The 16,397-nt window shown below is 44.5% G+C and overlaps 1 protein-coding gene and 1 long non-coding RNA gene across 5 annotated transcripts in view; one reads left to right on the top strand and one right to left on the bottom strand.

The window, feature by feature from the left end:
• ATP8B1 (ATPase phospholipid transporting 8B1) overlaps window positions 1–16,397 on the bottom strand; it is a 106,680-nt gene that overhangs the window by 18,461 nt on the left and 71,822 nt on the right. The window contains exons 9-17 of the mRNA XM_081149381.1: window positions 16,029–16,111; window positions 15,751–15,909; window positions 15,492–15,580; window positions 13,652–13,842; window positions 11,139–11,347; window positions 9,728–9,771; window positions 8,925–9,081; window positions 2,587–2,775; window positions 709–821 (exon numbers count right to left, since the gene is read on the bottom strand). Of these exons, the coding sequence (XP_081005507.1) occupies window positions 709–821; window positions 2,587–2,775; window positions 8,925–9,081; window positions 9,728–9,771; window positions 11,139–11,347; window positions 13,652–13,842; window positions 15,492–15,580; window positions 15,751–15,909; window positions 16,029–16,111 (1,234 nt within the window). The remainder of the gene's footprint in view (window positions 1–708; window positions 822–2,586; window positions 2,776–8,924; window positions 9,082–9,727; window positions 9,772–11,138; window positions 11,348–13,651; window positions 13,843–15,491; window positions 15,581–15,750; window positions 15,910–16,028; window positions 16,112–16,397) is intronic.
• Window positions 1–16,397, top strand: part of LOC308562873 — an 86,831-nt gene that overhangs the window by 31,422 nt on the left and 39,012 nt on the right. The gene's annotated exons all lie outside the window — the stretch shown is intronic.

Here is a 16,397-nt window from a genome sequence, read left to right as displayed (position 1 = left end):
CTCTTTCACACAGGCAATTAATTAATGATTCATCTGAGACATCAGTCACCTCCCCCAAGGACACAAAACAAGTAAAGAGGCAGCACTGGGACCCCGGGGCTGACCGATGTCCTCCGTACTTCATGGCTATCATTATATAGAACCAAAACAGTAATGAGGACTGGTAGGCAATTCCACAAGAGAAATTTCCAGAAGCATTCGGAACAACTGCAGTATCACAGGGCTCAGTACATAGTCCTCTCAGATAACAAGTCTGAAGGAATGAAAACCAAACTGATTCACTAACTCCGGGATCAGAACTCAATCATCCAGCACGCGGCTTTGTCATGCCCCGTCCTAAATGAATGCTTGCTTTCCCTCGCTATAAACGAGGAGGCCGGCAGGGTCCTTAGGGTCCACGTGGGTATTAAGACTACAGCTCGGTGTGGTTGTGGGGCTTGTTCAAGGCCACTGGAAAAGAGACCGGTCATTCCTCTGGGCCAGCACTGCCGCTTCTCCGACTGGATGCTGGGCAAGGGCTCCATGGTCCCTCCCTGGGAAGTCGGCGGCAGGGACAGAACAGGAGCCAGCCTGCCACTCGGCTACACTCAGCGACACCGGGACAAGGGAAGGGTCGACGGGCAACATGCGGCTTTCACTCCAGCGTGAGAGACCGTAGCGGGAAGCGAGCTCGGAACCCGTGGCAGAAAGAGTCAAAGCGCGACTTACGTCCAGGGCGTCCTGCGTCTCCTGTCTCGAAGGATTCGTGGGATGTAACCGTTCGTAAATCACAGTGTCAGCCCCTTTGCAGTAAAGCCTGATAGTGCCTTCTGGGGTCCTTACTAGCAGCAAGGCAAGGAAGAGCAAAGAATAAAGTTAGGTGTGCTTGCTTAATAGAAAACGCCATTGATAAAGTTAACTTGACATCTCACTGTGCTAACAATTCACTATTCGTTTAAAATCATCAGTGCACCTAGAAAAACGCTGCTCCCAACCAAGCGAGTAAGCCGCTCTCTACGTAGAATGTACTAGTGAAATAAATAGGAAAGGGTTCCTTCGGTCAAACCGATTTCCCATATCCTTACTCATCCTGCAGCAAATACTGACTCCCTACTGCGCTCCACGCCCTGTGCTAGTTTCTTCCAAGGACCTTCTTTGTCCACACCAACCAACAGGACTCTTCCTTACCTATAAGCTCTCGCTGCCTGTAATACTCCGCCCACAGCACGACTCCTTGTGACCATTTCCCCCCCCTTTTTTGATGTATGCAGTCATTTAACTGTGGTATATGCCTACTAGATTTTAAGTTCTCCAAGGTAGATGCCAGGCATGTGAATCAGCCCAGATCAGTGCTAGGCACACAGAAAGCGCTCGGCACAGGTGCCTAGGAAGGGGTCAGTAGACGGTTAAACCAGTATCTTTCGATTGAAAATTCAATCTCGTAATGGAGAAATCTGGTGGACACCACCTGAGTGATCAAACGCTAACATCACCAATAATTGTGGGCCTTCTGATATGATTTGCTGGGAAGGGCGCAGCATCGTCTGCATACTCATCCTGCCAACAAGGCATAACCTGAAGCTAATCATGAGGGAACGTCGGACAAACCCAAATTGGAGACTTTCTACAAATAACGAGCCTGTGCTTTTCAAAAATGTCAGCATATGAAAGATCAAAAAGAGGTTGAGGAACTGTCCTAGATTAAAGGAAACCGGAGTAACAATCACTAATGTAATGTGAGATCTTGGGTTGGATCCTGAATGCAAAAGACAGGGAGGGAGAGAGGGAGGCGTGATGGAGGGAGGAAGGAAGAGCATTTCTGGTAAAATATGAAAATATTCCATAGATCAGATATTTCACTAAATTTTCTGATTCTGATCACTGTATATGTGAGTGGCTGTTGTTGTTCTTAGGAAATGGCTATGTAAGTATTTAGGGGAAAAGGCTTTTAGATCTGCAATGTGCTCTCAAATGGTTCGGAGACCAGGAACCCCTCTATAATGAAAATGACAGGGAATATGTGGCCAGTGCTAGCAGTTGATGAATATGGAAGAGCTTACGGGAGTTCTTTCAACCACTCTTGCAGTGTTCCTATAAGTATGAAAGTATTTCAAATTGTGAACTTAAAAAATGTCACTATGAGGAAGCAAGCAGCATCCTCTCCGTTTGACGGCCTATTGTAAAGTGCCTGGACTGGAGGCACGATTTCAGAAGCACGTCCTTGCTGTTCTCAGAACTCCCCTCCTGCTGAATTCTCCCTTCCCTGACACCACGTGTAGACCAGAGGGGTTTGGCGTGGCTCACACAGTAAGAGCACACGTGGGCCACGCTGCACGCTTCCAAGCTGCCACTCCGAGCACGTTGCATCTGCCGCCCCAGATTCGGCAGCTGCGGCCCACAGCGTTGGAGCGTGTCAACACCTGCAAGATTCAGAGCTACTGCAGTTGTCTTTTGGGCAACGACATCGGCAGAAGGAAGGAAAGAACACGAGCTTCCGTAAGTCTGCGGGAATCTTCCAGGCTGCTTTCTCCTGATGTCCTAAAGAAAAGGTGCGACAGGCAGCAGCGAAGTGAGAGATTCCCAGGCATCCTCTTGAGAGGCACCTACCAATTATAGACATTCGCTTCCGGTCACTGTTGAAGTCCAAGATGGCAAGAACCTTGTAGGTCCTCTCGGTGCCCATCTCACTGATGGTGATGGTGTTCTGGGTGCGGGCGAGGAAGGCAAAGCCAAAGTCCCTGGCGGCGCTCACCAGGGCGCCCTCGTCAGGAGAGGCCGCCTGGTAGTTGAGCTGACCTAGGACGGGGCAGGAGAAAGGCAGGCGGCTGTCGGAGAGCAGAGCGCGCCCCAAACTCCCCAACAGAGGAGTGTGCCCACGTTAACACTGGTTAAACTCTAATTCTTATTTCAAATTATAAACAGTAACATAAACTAGACATTAAAAAAAATTGACCAGGAATAGGAAAAATATTCCCATCATCCCCCCTAAATTACAGGAAAAAACACTGACATTTTGTTACAGTTCCTTCCAGTCCTTTTAAAACCCCTATTTCTATAATAGTTTCTATCATTCCAAATATACGCTTACATCCTGAATATTTTAACATTATATTTGAGTATGTTGCCATAGCTTTAAAAATTCGTTGTAAACATTATTGGAATGAAAGTTAACATGTCACCGTTTTCTTTTGACAGGCACTCAGTTTACTTCCAGAATTTTCTGTTCTCAGTAATTACATTGCAATAACTTTCTGTATGTGTATAGAGGTTTTTCTGGCTTTGTTTTCTAAGGATAGCTTCCTAGTAGTGAAATACTAAGCTAAAGAATACTGATAAAAAAAAGAAAAAAAAAAAGAAAAAGAATACTGATAATTTTTAAGCCTATTGGTATATATGACTCATTTGTTTTCCAAAAGGGTTGTTCCTGTTTACCTTCCCTCTAGAAGAGTGTACTTACTTTGCTTTAGCTATATTCTCATATTAAAAAAATCAAAACCTCACAATTCGCCAATCTTTTTAATGTCTTTATGTCTTAAAAGTTACATAATGGAGTCCTGGCAGGTGTGGCTCAGTTAGCTGGAGCATAGTCCCAAACACCAAAAGGTTTTGGGTTTGATCCCCAGTCTGGGCGCATATGGAAAGCCGCCGATTGATGTTCTTTCTCACATCGATGTTTCTCTCTCTCTCTCTCTCTCCCCCCCTCCCTCCCTTCCCCTCTTTCTAAAATCAATAAGCAAATCCTCGAGTGAGTATTAAAAAAACAAGTTACATAGTGGAAAAGTGCCTTATAGTCACAGCACATTTCACTAACAGAAAGCAGTCTCCCCATATTGAGTGAAAGCAGCCAGACGTGCAGGTGTGTACTATATGATCCCATGTACACAGACCACAAAACCGACCAGGCCAACCGTGCTATTCAAAGTCAGGACAGTAGTTACCCTCAGAGAGGCAATGACTGGAAGGGAATAGAAAGGGGACATCTAGGGGACTAATAATGTTCTGTCTTGAAAAATCTGAGTACTCATGTCAAGAGTATTCAGTTTGTGAAATTTCTTTGACTATATATGCTTGTCTCTGTATACATGTTGCACTTCAGTAAAAAGATTTACATAACCATTCTGTCCAAGAATTTCTATTTTTCTACTCTGCTTTTTTGCCCCTTTTAAGTTGAATTTTTTGGGGTGACATCGGTTATTAAATTATATAGGTTTCAAGTGTACAGTTCTGTAACATCATCTGTACAGTGTGCCACGCGTTCACCACCTAAAGTCAGGTCTCCTTCCATCACCATTTATCCCCTCTTTACCCACTTCTACCTGCCCCCAACCCCCTATTTTTCTACTCTAGTTCTTCTGCCTCAAAGCAGGAAAAAAAAAAGCATTTCTATGGTCGGATGAATTTTACAGAAAAAGGCATTTAGTTTCCCACCATGGTCTGACCAGGATGCAAGCCCTGGGTGGATGGGCCGCTTTCCCCACGTCAGTCCACGTGGAAGGGGAGGCTGCTCTGGGTGAAGGGCTGTAGGCAGAGGTGAACACTTCTTCCCTGCCTCCTTCCTTCACATACCTGCACAGATGGCTCCCTTGATGAAGTCAGTATTGCTTCCCAATTAGTAATTAAAAATGGTACTTTAGGTTCTCTCCCTCTCTATCTGCTCACCGGGAAAGTCATACAGTAGGGGTGATGAAAGCCACTTACTAAATCCAGCCATTCTACAAACATACGCACAAGCCAGAGGGCAAAATATTTAACCAGAGCTAAGCAAGCAGCAGCGAGAACACAGCACCGCCCCTGCCTCCTCCACCAAGTGTAGCTGGCACAGAGATACGAAGATTGCATCAGACGGATGGCGGGCTTATTTCCAGCAGAGGAAAGAAACACAATGATAAAAGGTGGTAAGTTCCCAAGAGTAAGAATCATATCTGGAGCAAATACTGATATTTTTATCATTAAAAGAAAACCCTTCCACTTTGTCCTAGCAATGGAACCACAGGGTTAGAGACTAAGAGATGGGAGGAGCTTCAGAGACATGGTCCAAATTCCAACTTTATGTTTGCAGAAAGCAACCTGGGCTAAAAAAAGATCCTCTGAAACCATTTCTAAAAACTATTTACTGCACGCTCAGAGGCAACCAGAAAGGACTTTTCTTTTAAAGATAAATTTGTGGATCACAAAACTGATGGAAATAAAAAAGATGCTCACACTACAAATCCCATTTCTCATTATACCGATGTCATAGCTTTCTCTGGTTGGTAACAGCACCCCCAGTCTTCTAGCTGCCAGCTTTGAAACCAGTCACCGTTCAGACTCCCCTTTCCCCTCAATCATCTCCCTCTCTTCAAATCGCTTGCTGAAGTCCTCCCCGCCCCCCGCCCTTCATGGCTCCCTCATCCTTCCCAAAGACCCCACCCTAATCCAGGCCCTCAACTTCTGCATCAACTTCCTGTGTTTCCCCATTCAGCCTCTGAAAACACAGCTGTCTAATCATGGTGCATCCCAACTTAAATACTTCCACGTAAAGAAAACGCCTCCAGTTCTTTCATACTTTGCTCTCATGTGGCCTCTGAGAGAGACAGGAGTCTAAGATGCCCCCAAGTTGCCATGCCCCTGGTGTACACACACCTTCCAGTTATTCACGCAAACACTAATGTAGGTACTGCCAGGAAGGGATTTTGCAAGTGTAATTAAGATAAAAAACAAATGACCTTAAGATAGGAAGATTATCTGGGTATTCCCAACCTAATGAGGTCATTCTTTAAAAGTGACAGGGCTCCTGGCCAGTGTGCCTCAGTTGGTTGGAGCATTGTCCGGTATACCAAAAGGTTGTGGGTTCGATTCCCAGTCAGGGCACATACCCAGGTTATAGGTTTGCTCCCCAGTTGAGGCACATACAGGAGGGAAACTATTGATGTTTCCCTCTCACATCAGTGTTTCTCTTTTTCTCTTTCTCTTTCTCTTTCTCTCTCCCTCCCCCCCCCCCTTCAAAGATCAATTTTTTAAAAAAGTGACAGGGCTCTTCCTAGTGAGAGAGATTTGAAGCATAAAGGGTTTGATGGGAGATTCTCCACTGCTGGTTTTGAAGATGGAGGGAGGGAGGACTCTAGGAGCAGAGAACAGCCCTAACTGACAGCCAGCAAGGAAATGGAGACCTCAGTCCTACAACCACAGGAACTGAATTCTGCCACATGCTCACCTCTTTTAGCCTCCTACACTTGGATATCCAATTTGTCTCCATTCTCAGTGACTAGAGCAATTGCCTGTCACATACAGCTTGGAAGAAGACACTGAACTCCAGATGAGAACATGGCCTGACCTTAATTTTAATGAGATCCTGTGCAGAGAACCTAGTTCTGCCATGCCCAGATTTCTGACCTGAAGGACTGTGAGCTAATGAATGGCTGCTTTCAGCCGCTGAGTTGTGGCAACTCATTACAGAGCAATAGAAAACCAATGCAGACTCTCCATACGTCTCCCCCATTGTGCCCCACACATAGTCAGCACTAGGGTCACACAAACTGTCTGCTGAACTAGTCAGATGTGTGACAACATATATGTTAGGGTTTCCTCCTCCCTCTTGTTGATGTTATACATAACAAAAGGCTAACCAATCTCTATTATTGTTGTAAAGGAGAGAAAACGGGAGGAGACCAAAGGCACATCATCATGGTGAGATTCAAAGAGGGCTCAACTAGAGTAATGCTGTTCGAGCTCAGGCAGTTCCCTGTACTTTCTGGGCCTGAATTTCCTTTTCTATAAAATTGGGAGGAGTGCTCCCCAAGATCCCTTCCGAGGGAATCTTTCAAGGTACTTTATGCATCAACACCAAACTAATTACTCTTTTAACCTCTGCACCTGGAAATCCAACTTGTCTCCATTCTCAGTGGCTAGAGCATTTGCCCATCACACACTGTGTGAGGAAGGATTCCTCGGGATATAAAACAAAGAGAGCTGCACAATGTCAGATGGGAAGAGACTCTGAACTCCGGCCTTCTTCCTGCAACACAGAGGAAGCTGGTCCTCAGACAGAGACCCTGACTGAGACTCAGACTGAGAAGGCCCATCTCCAGCACATGGTCCAGGACTCTTCCCACAGTATCCCGGCGGGAGGGGGGAAGGGAGAACAGAGAGACCCTAAGATTAACGCACAGTGGCCTAATTTGGCTGGTTAGTGCTGAAAATGACACCACCACACATTACAAAAAAAAGAAAAGTAGAAGCATTTTACTAATGAGTTAAACCTAAGAGGACCAAGTTGCTTAAAAATACCATATTGGTCCTTATTATGTGAGTGAAATGTGCTTGGCTAGTCAAACAGACTTTGGCCTGCGCTTTGGTCACCCCTTTTTATCTAACCCACTTTGCCTGCTAATAGCCTCTTCAGTGGATCTCCCCCAATTTGAATTCTACTGTTCTCTCTCTTTAGTGCCCCATTAGATTCATCCTTGGAGAATGGGTTCCTCTGAAGCTTGCTGGAAGATATTACAGTTTCTACACACTTAGTTCTTAATGCATATTCCTTCTCTAGAGTTTTAATACCTGCTACGTAGGAAACCTCAGGGTTGAGGAAAAGTGGAGAGTGGACAGGCAGACTGAGCTTCGTAGCAGACATGCCAGTGGGTTCCTTTCGTTCTTTCTAAGATGTACATGCCTGTCTATATCATTTATCGTATGTTCACGTGAGGAAATGACTAGCTTTCATACACACCGGACACACTTGCTATAACGAAGCTGGCACAAGCCGCATTTAAGAATTCTGCTAAGGATTTGTAACTTATGTTTAATATTACAGGGATCTTTCTGAACTTTTGGTTTCATATTTGTACCTCTTTTTTCTGGCAGTGAAAATCTTGGGTCCTGATTAATTTTAATATCGGTATTACTATCAACAATTAAATTACCTAGTAAAGTTTAAGATTTCTTTGCAGTAACTTTTGTTCTTAGATCCCATTAAGGATGTACAGATGGAGTATTATAGTCAACATTCACTTGGAATAATTATTTTCTCTGTATGGACCCTACCAATATGAAATAGAAACAGGCCTTTTAATCGTTGGAGTTAAAAAAAAAAAAAAGTAAATACAAACACATGTTAAGAAATTGTGTTTAGACTCCTGGAGACATTTTTACTGTTTTTATAACTATATTTGCAACAATTTTGTAGGTAAATATCTTTAAGTATATGTTTGAATTCTTAATGTAGACAAAAAGCTGTTGCTGCTTCAATTCAGTGCATAGAAATAAAAATTGGCATCAGGTTAAATTAAATGTTTTGGGGAGCACAGTATACTTTTTTCTTTTGCTACTATAATAGTAACATATAATCATCACAGGAAAATAAAAGACTACAGAAAAAAAAAAGTAAAAACAAAAAGAAGAGGAATTCTACAAAGGAGCCTGCAAGTCGGCTTTGCTTGTTCCAGGCAGATGCACATTAATTATGCTCCTTCAGAAGAAAAACGGCCACCTTAGGGAGGCCTCGGCTTTGGCTGGTATTGTACTTCAAACCCTAAACAAAACTGAATCTAGAAAACGAACGTTTATCTCTGAAATTATCTTGTAGAAAAGACTGTCCAAGTTTAAAGTCCACTTACGAGCCAGATAAGGTTTGACTTCATTCTCAATAAACCGTGTAAGAAATAATACAGTTGGGAGGATTTTGACTCTTCTGTTATAATTCAACAGTCAACCCTTTCTTTCAGCGATAAGATTTCACGTCCAAAGTGACAAGCACATCTGGAGCTGCAGCTGCGGGGAAGAGGCCAGGCCGCAGGGCCAGGGCCTTGCCGCATGCTTGCTGTCCCCTGCCGCCAGCAGCAGGTGCCGGGCGTGCGCACTGCTCGAGCGCGAGGCAGGCTACTGGATACGCATCCAAGTCCCCAAAGCAAGCATGTCCTGCAAACTGAAACACTGGTCCCTAGCGTCTGAGGGGCGAGGGAGACACCCACCATCGATTCTGTCCACCATGACGGTGTGGCAGACGGCCAGCAGGAAGAAGAACTCCCGCACCTCGGGCTCCTTCCCCGAGCGGATCTGCTCGATGAGATAATGGTCGTAGAAGGCAAGCTTCCCGTCGGCGTACGTGTTCCAGCTAAAATCGACTTGCTAGAAGACAGGAGTGGGAGAGGGAAAGGACGTGAGATTTAAAAACACCAATTTTGGCTTAGCAAGTGATAGGAACTTTTCTTTGAAGCCTAGTCTTTAGGTAAAAATCACTGTAGGATTTTAACACATTCTGAAGTGTCAAGAGGCTCACACCTGACTTAAAACGAAAAGCTGCCTTGTTGTGGGTTGGAACTATGCCCCCCCCAAAGATATATTGAGGTCGTAACCCCTGCTGCCTGGGAATTACCTTATTTGGAAATAAGGTCTTTGCGGATGAAATCAAGTTAAAATGAGGTCATACTGGGTTATGGGGGGGTCCTAATCTGAAGGAGGGACGTTTGGACACACACAGGGAGAACACCGTGTGATGACAGAGGCAGGCATCTGAGTGTTGCATCTGCAAGCCAAGGAACACCAAGGATTGCAGGCAACCACCAGAAGCTGGGAGAGGCAAGGAAGAGCTTGTTCCCTAGAGCTTTTAGAGGGAGTGCGGCCCTGCTGACACCCCAATTTCAGACTTCTGGCTTCCAGAGCTGTGAGAGAATACATTTGTATTGTTTTAAGCCATCCATTTTGTGGGAATTTGTTACAGCAGCCCCAGGAAACTAATACACCGCCCAACAATTCCTAAAGTTTAAGGACTCACATCTATTTTGCTATGACTGTGTTGAGAAGCATCCCGATGGTCTCCTGAAAAACAAACAGGACAAAACAAATTGAGTCTCCACCTCTGTCCAGAGGCCCCTCCTCACATTGCTTTGGGTCTATGTTGGTGGTGGTCCTACGGGTCTCATAGCCTGTTTCTGGACAGCCCTAGAGTCAAAAAATGGTTTTATTTATATTTTCCAAGAATTATAAAAAACAAATAAAATATAACAAAGAAGGATCTTTGATACAGCCTACAGATGGCCTGCAAAGGCTAAAATATTTCCTATTTGGCTCTTTATAGAAAAAGTTTGATGACTCCTGGTCCAGAGGCTCAAATAGGGTGCATGTGTCCTCCTACACTGCACTGTCCTCTGGGGCAGATCATGTCCTTTGAAGCTCTTTACCTCCCCCAGCTCAGAAGGCACTGTCACCATGCACGTGAGAATCACTTCCTTAGCCCCTGGCGTCCCACCTCCCGCATGGATGTTCGTTATGTGAAAACACATTCACAGTTATAACGTTTTCTACATGTGGAAAGGATACAGTGTTATTAAAGCTTTTTTAAAAAAAATTGTATTAAGTAAATGTTAGAGCACTCTCATTGAATACAGTATTAGCCTTAATATTTTTATGACTATATAGCACATTTCAAAATATTAGAATGGAAATAACTTAAAAATAACTGTGGTGAAATGACCATAACATAAAATTTACATATTAACCCCTGTTAAGTGCACAGTTCAGTGGTATTAAGTGGCAATCACACTGTTGTGCAACCTTTACCACCATCCATCTGCACAGTTTTTCGTTTGGTAAAACTGAAACTCAGTACTCATTAAATAATAACTCCCATCCCCCAGCCCCTGCCCAGCAACCACCATTCAACTTTGTCTCTAGCAATTTGACTGCTCTAGATAAGATACCTCATATAAGTGAAATCATACAGTATTTGTTCTTTTGCGACTGGCTCCTTTCACTTAATGTCCTCAAGGTTCATCCATGTTGCAGCATGTGTCAGAATCTTCCTTTTTAAGACTAAATAATATTCCACTGTGTACATATAGCACACTCTATCTTTCCATCCGTCGAGTGACACTCGGGCTGCTTCCACACTTCAGCTACTGTAAATAATGCTCCCAGGAACATCTGTGCAAATCTCTCTCTGAATCAACCCTTGCTTTCGATTCTTTGGGGCATACATCCAGAAGTGGAACTGCTGGATCGCATGGTAATTCTGAGTTTAATGTTTTGAGGACTGTGTGCCTGCCTCTGATGGCTGACCTCCCCCATCATGTGTTCCCAAAGCCACCAGCGACTCCGCTTCAGCCCAGGATGACCACAGGGCTCTGCACGGGGAGGGCAGGCTCTGGTCACACATGCCCGGGGGCTGAGCAACGGCTTCCACTCACCATATATTTGCCCGTTGATGCAGCACTTTTTAAAGGTCATGATATTTTGGGTGAGTGTCCCTGTCTTATCAGAGAAAATGTAATGGATCTGCCCAAGCTGCTCGTTCAGCGTGGTGGTCCTCGCCTTTGCCGGCGTGTCCTTCTCAAGGTAGTACATCTGCAGGTCCCAGTTTATGAAGTAGCTCTGTCCAAGACGGATCACCTCCACGCTAGGAAGACAAACGGTTACTTTCAATAGAGTTCTCAGGGGATTTTACCCTCAGTTGTACGTACAGGAGCAAGCTGCTTATCTACAAAGACACAGGCCAGCGGTGGCCCGTGCGCCCAGCTTCTGGGTTCTCCTGACCAATCGTAGCTTTCTCCAGGTTTAGGGTCAAAGCGCCCCCTCATTGCCACTCACTCCTGAGCACATCCGGCCACGGCCACAGTGCCCCATATTCGAACACAGCGCAGTGGGATGGGTGACCCGGTGGCACACAGAGGGCACCCCACAGTGTGGCTCTTCTCACGCTCTTTTCTCTCATTCCCACTGCACTTGGAACGGCCATGCTCACCTTCACCCCAGTTGTAGGGCAAGTCCACTAGGTTACAGACCCTTGTGTACTTACTCTCCACTAGGGAAAGGGGCTTTTGGCAAATTACCCCTAAATCATGACTCCACACTATGAAAAAGCATAGTTTCCCCCTAAATTCTTATAGGGCTATAGAATGTCCAAAATAAAATATTCTAAGAGGATCAATCTCAATTCTAAAGCTCTGAGTGATTAAGTATATCTCAGTTATAAGGAAACTGTTTACATATGCAGCAAGTGTTGGGTGGGCAAAGGATATCTTATAACAAGTTGGAGAGATGGAAGGATAACTCCCTCTTTCTCTCCTCCCATATGTTTCTTGAGTGCCTGCTCTGAGCCAGACACCATTCTAGGCACAGGGGACACATAGTAAATAAAACAGACAAAATCCCTACTCTCAAGGCGGTTACCTTCTAATGGAATCAAATAAATAAGCCAGTAAACGTATGTCAGGTGGTGAAATTTCTCTGCAGAAAATCAAAGGGGGTAAGAGGAGATAGAGATCCACAGAAAATGGAAATGACATTTAAGATAGGGAGGGTGGAAAGGCCAAGGTGATCAGGTGGTGATAAGATGAGCAGAGACCTGAAGGAAATGAAAAAGCAAGTATGTAGATATGGAGGGAAGGATGTCCCATGAGAGCAGGTAGGAAGGCACCGGCACCCTATGGAGTATGGAGGGGGCGAGAGTGGCGGGAGCCCAGGGAGGTGCGGGAGGTGTCGGCAGGAAGTGGAGGGCAGAGCGTCAGATAGCTGGGCCTTCTGGGCTATGCTGTGGCCTCAGTGAGTTTATTCTGAAGGTAACAGAAAGCTACTGCAGGGTGAACACAGAGCAGAGATACTATCTGGAATGACCTGATCTGACTTATGCCTTAAAAGGACCTTTCTTTCTAAGAGAAATAAAGAAATCCCAGTAGTCACATGACATGACTTTTTTAAACCCAAAACGACACATACAGTTTATTTTATAAAATACATCTATAGCTTTAGGCAAAATAAGCTGTGTACGAGTTCCCCTGACAAAGGGAAAACTCATCTCAGATTTTCTTAAAGTAACTGCAAACAGATGGCTCCCCCGGGCTTTACTTTATGCGAAAAGAACAACAGTAACTACATGTAATAAAATTAAAAAGAAAACAAATGCACATGTAATTAAATAAATGCTTCTAATTACAGGTGTGTGTGTGACCCTCTAGGCCTCTGGGCTATTACCTACTGGAGCTAAAAAGCAGACTCTGGCTGCTGAGTACGTTTCAAGACACAATCCCTCTCCTCAAGGTCTAAAATCCGGTTGATCAGTGACTGTGAACTTGGGTTTTAAAGAAAGAAAAAGTCAACAGGAAGAAACAGCACAAAACCAGGAGGTCGCCCTTTGTCAGAGACATGACCCTGATTCTTATCGCGGTTGTGATGGAGATTAGGAGCAGAACACTCTGAGAGGCTGGAGGGGAGCGGAGAGAGTGGCATTCCCGCGGGGAGGTCATGGCCAGGAAACCCAGTGAGTTTTACAAGGAATGGATGTGGCGGGGGCGGGGGCGGGGGTAAGGGTAAGAAAGAGGCGGGTAAGAGGCTAGGAAGGCTCCCGAACAGGAAGCCACTCAGTTTTCCCATGACGTTCTAAACCTTCCCTGTCTCCCAGGCTCTTTCTGAAGCTCGGGTTCTGGAGCCCACAGAGCGGTGCCAGCAGGAGCCGTGTTCGATCCCTGAACCCCAGCGGCCTTATCTGGGAACAGGCTGATCCCAGGTGCTGTGCTGGCACAGCGCAGCCGCTCAACTGCTCACTCCCTTTCCCTGCATCGCCCCGGCTCTGAAATGAAAGCTAGTGTCTTACTGCTCCCTCCTGACCTTTGAAACAATTGCGGCTAGAAAGGAAGGTGCGAAGGTGCGCCAGTGAACTGCGTCCTTGCCTTGAGGCAAGGGGCCCAAGCGCTGGCAGCCTTACCTGACGTAGAGAGAGATGGGCACCATGGTGTTGAGGACAATGATGTAGCCCCAGAAGTTGAGGAATCCGCGGTAGGAGGGGCTAGAGTCTTCTCCATCGTAGAGGTACCAAGAATAGTTGCCAACTTGAGCTTCCCAGTAAGCATGGCCGATGGCGAGGCCAGCAGAAAGCAGGCTGAGAACAACAAAGATCTGGAAGACAGGCAGGGTGTCAGTGTAGCATTCGGAAGGATCTCCCACCCATGCATTTCACACAGGCTAAAGGCCCTACTCGATACCTTATGTTTATGGTAATTTAGTAGCCTGTAAAAGCAACGCACTTAAAAGAGGAGCAGCGCCGTAAGAATGCTCTGAAAGTCTATTTGACTCCTATGATGGACCGATTTATCTTACACTCCATATGTGAGGTGAGGCCGTATTCCAAAATTATATTTCAGAAGAGAAGAGAGTGTCTTATATTCATATCCTTAAACACCCTCATATTGCACTGCATTCTCTCAGTTACTTTTATTTTAAATAATAACATACTGTTTGGGGAAGATACCTTACCTTAGGATGAAAGAATTTCAAACAGTGTTTAATGGGATGCTTATAGATAATGTTTAATGGGAATGATTTTTTTTTAAGGCAAAGATGATGAAGATGCACATGAAAAATTCAAAGAAAGTTTTCATGAAATGTGAGAGCAGGGAAAAAAAGAATTGTTTCTTAAATTAATATATTACTTTTATGATTTTAAATATGTATATGCAATTAAAGTATTAGAAGTACTATATATTCCCTAAAAGTACATATATATATATATATATATTCAAATTAAACAAAATACTTGGGGGGAAAATAGTTCTCTTTGGGAAATTGAAGGGGTGCTTAATATTTGGGGTCACCCTAACATAGCAGGCCTGAGATTGCTTGCAAGCTTGGCCCTTAGCTGGCATCTGGGAACTTTGATTTTGGGACAGTTTCCTGGTTCCTTATTTCTTGTGCTCTGATAAGAATGGCTCATTATGTCTCTTCATGTATGCTTTATGCTGACCACCCACTTTCCTTTGGGGAATCTGGAAGTCTGGTCATTCCAGGCTGATGGTGCCTGTGTGACCAGCCCCAGTAACACCCCAGGCACTGAGTCTCTCATAAGCATCTCTGGGATAGACAACATCGAACATGGGCTGTCACCGGTTGTTGCTGGGGAGCTAACTGTGTCTTGCGTGTGTGACTCAACTGGGAGAGGGTTCTGGAAGCTTGTGCCTGGCTTTTTCCAGACTTTGCCCCATGAGCCTTAAGCCTTTTGCCTTTGCTGATCTTATAGTTATAAGTCATAGCTGTGTGTACAAATATACGCTGAATTCTGGGAGTCCTCCTAGTGAGTCATCAAAGCTGGGGGTGGTCTTGGGGGCCCTCAACACAACTTAGATTTGGGCTTGCCTTATACTTGGATTTATACAGTGTATGCTAAAAAAAAAAAGTTTTCTTTTAACAGAACTATCCCTGTGGCAAAATCAACAGCAGTGAAATCAACCCTACCTTGACTTCAGGAGCCAGCCCCATTAGCTAATCTAGCTCCTTGGTTTTCCAAAGGGTCACTCCAGTCATCAAAATAATCACCCAGGGCACCCTACAACTTGAATTTGCATTCCCAAGGGGATCCTCCTTTAAGAAGTGTGGCATTTCTGAGAAAAAGTGAAGGAAGCCTCTCTCCCCCACCTAACCTTGAAGGGACTCACACTTTTTTCTACCTGGCCCACAGAGGGAAGATTTCTTCGTCTTAGAAAAACACACAACAAAATTAGAGCAAAAGACAACAATCTAGCCTCTTATCTACAGAAAAAGGAAATAAATACCGTATAAACCATGTAGTTCATCAAGTAATCAATTTTAGTCCTTTTAAATCTGGTTTTCCCACTATTCTTCATTATTTTAGTGTCAGCACCTAAAAATGGAAAAGTCAATATGATCAACAATTGGGAAAATCAATTCACTGGCCTGTCGATAAAATTACTCTTTCTTTGGTTTCGATGGAGAAAGAACAGAAAAGCAACTCCCTCCTTTAAATCTTGAAAGCACCTATTAGATCAATTTCCCAAGAAACTCTGAAAGTACCTGCAAAAATGACCAATCCATGGCAGAAATCGGTGTTCCTAATGACACAGCCACGTAACAAAATTTTATCAGCATCCAAAGGAAAACTTGTGTTTCTCCAAAAGAGCGTTCCTGTAAACTTGTCTAGTCGGTTATTGGGCTCTTCGCATTCAATAAAACCTTTAAAAAAAATATGGTTCACATGAGTACTCCCATACGCAGGATTTTCTAACTGTAATAAATAGGGACCGAATCAAGCAACTAAAACTTAAAACCAAGTAAGACGTGTTTGCACAAACCATCAAATGCTGCCAGTGACTTTTCTCTTTGGAGATACTGGTGCGTTGTTTCAAGGGCCATTTTGAACTTTAAATTGGTTTCTCTAAAGAGAGAGAGAGGGGAAAAAAAAATAGACAAATTTTTTTTAATAGTTCAAAAGGGACTGTAAAGAAAATTGTACAGTGACATCAGGCAATCCTAGAAGCAAAACTAATTAATTAGCTTTGTCTATTTTCAAACTCTCTCTTCATCTTGGGAACTTCAGGCTTGGATGAAGCCATCCCCTGATCTAGAGAAAAACTCCCGACCTGGGAAATGTGGGTTTTCTTCACTGTTACTGTGGCCATTCTTGGCGGACAGAGGCACCCAGAAATGTCCCTTCCTCCTTC

Source organism: Miniopterus schreibersii (assembly GCF_964146895.1).
Source record: "Miniopterus schreibersii genome assembly, chromosome: 10".
NCBI lineage: Eukaryota > Metazoa > Chordata > Mammalia > Chiroptera > Miniopteridae > Miniopterus > Miniopterus schreibersii.
This window is presented reverse-complemented; position numbering and strand designations above follow the sequence as displayed.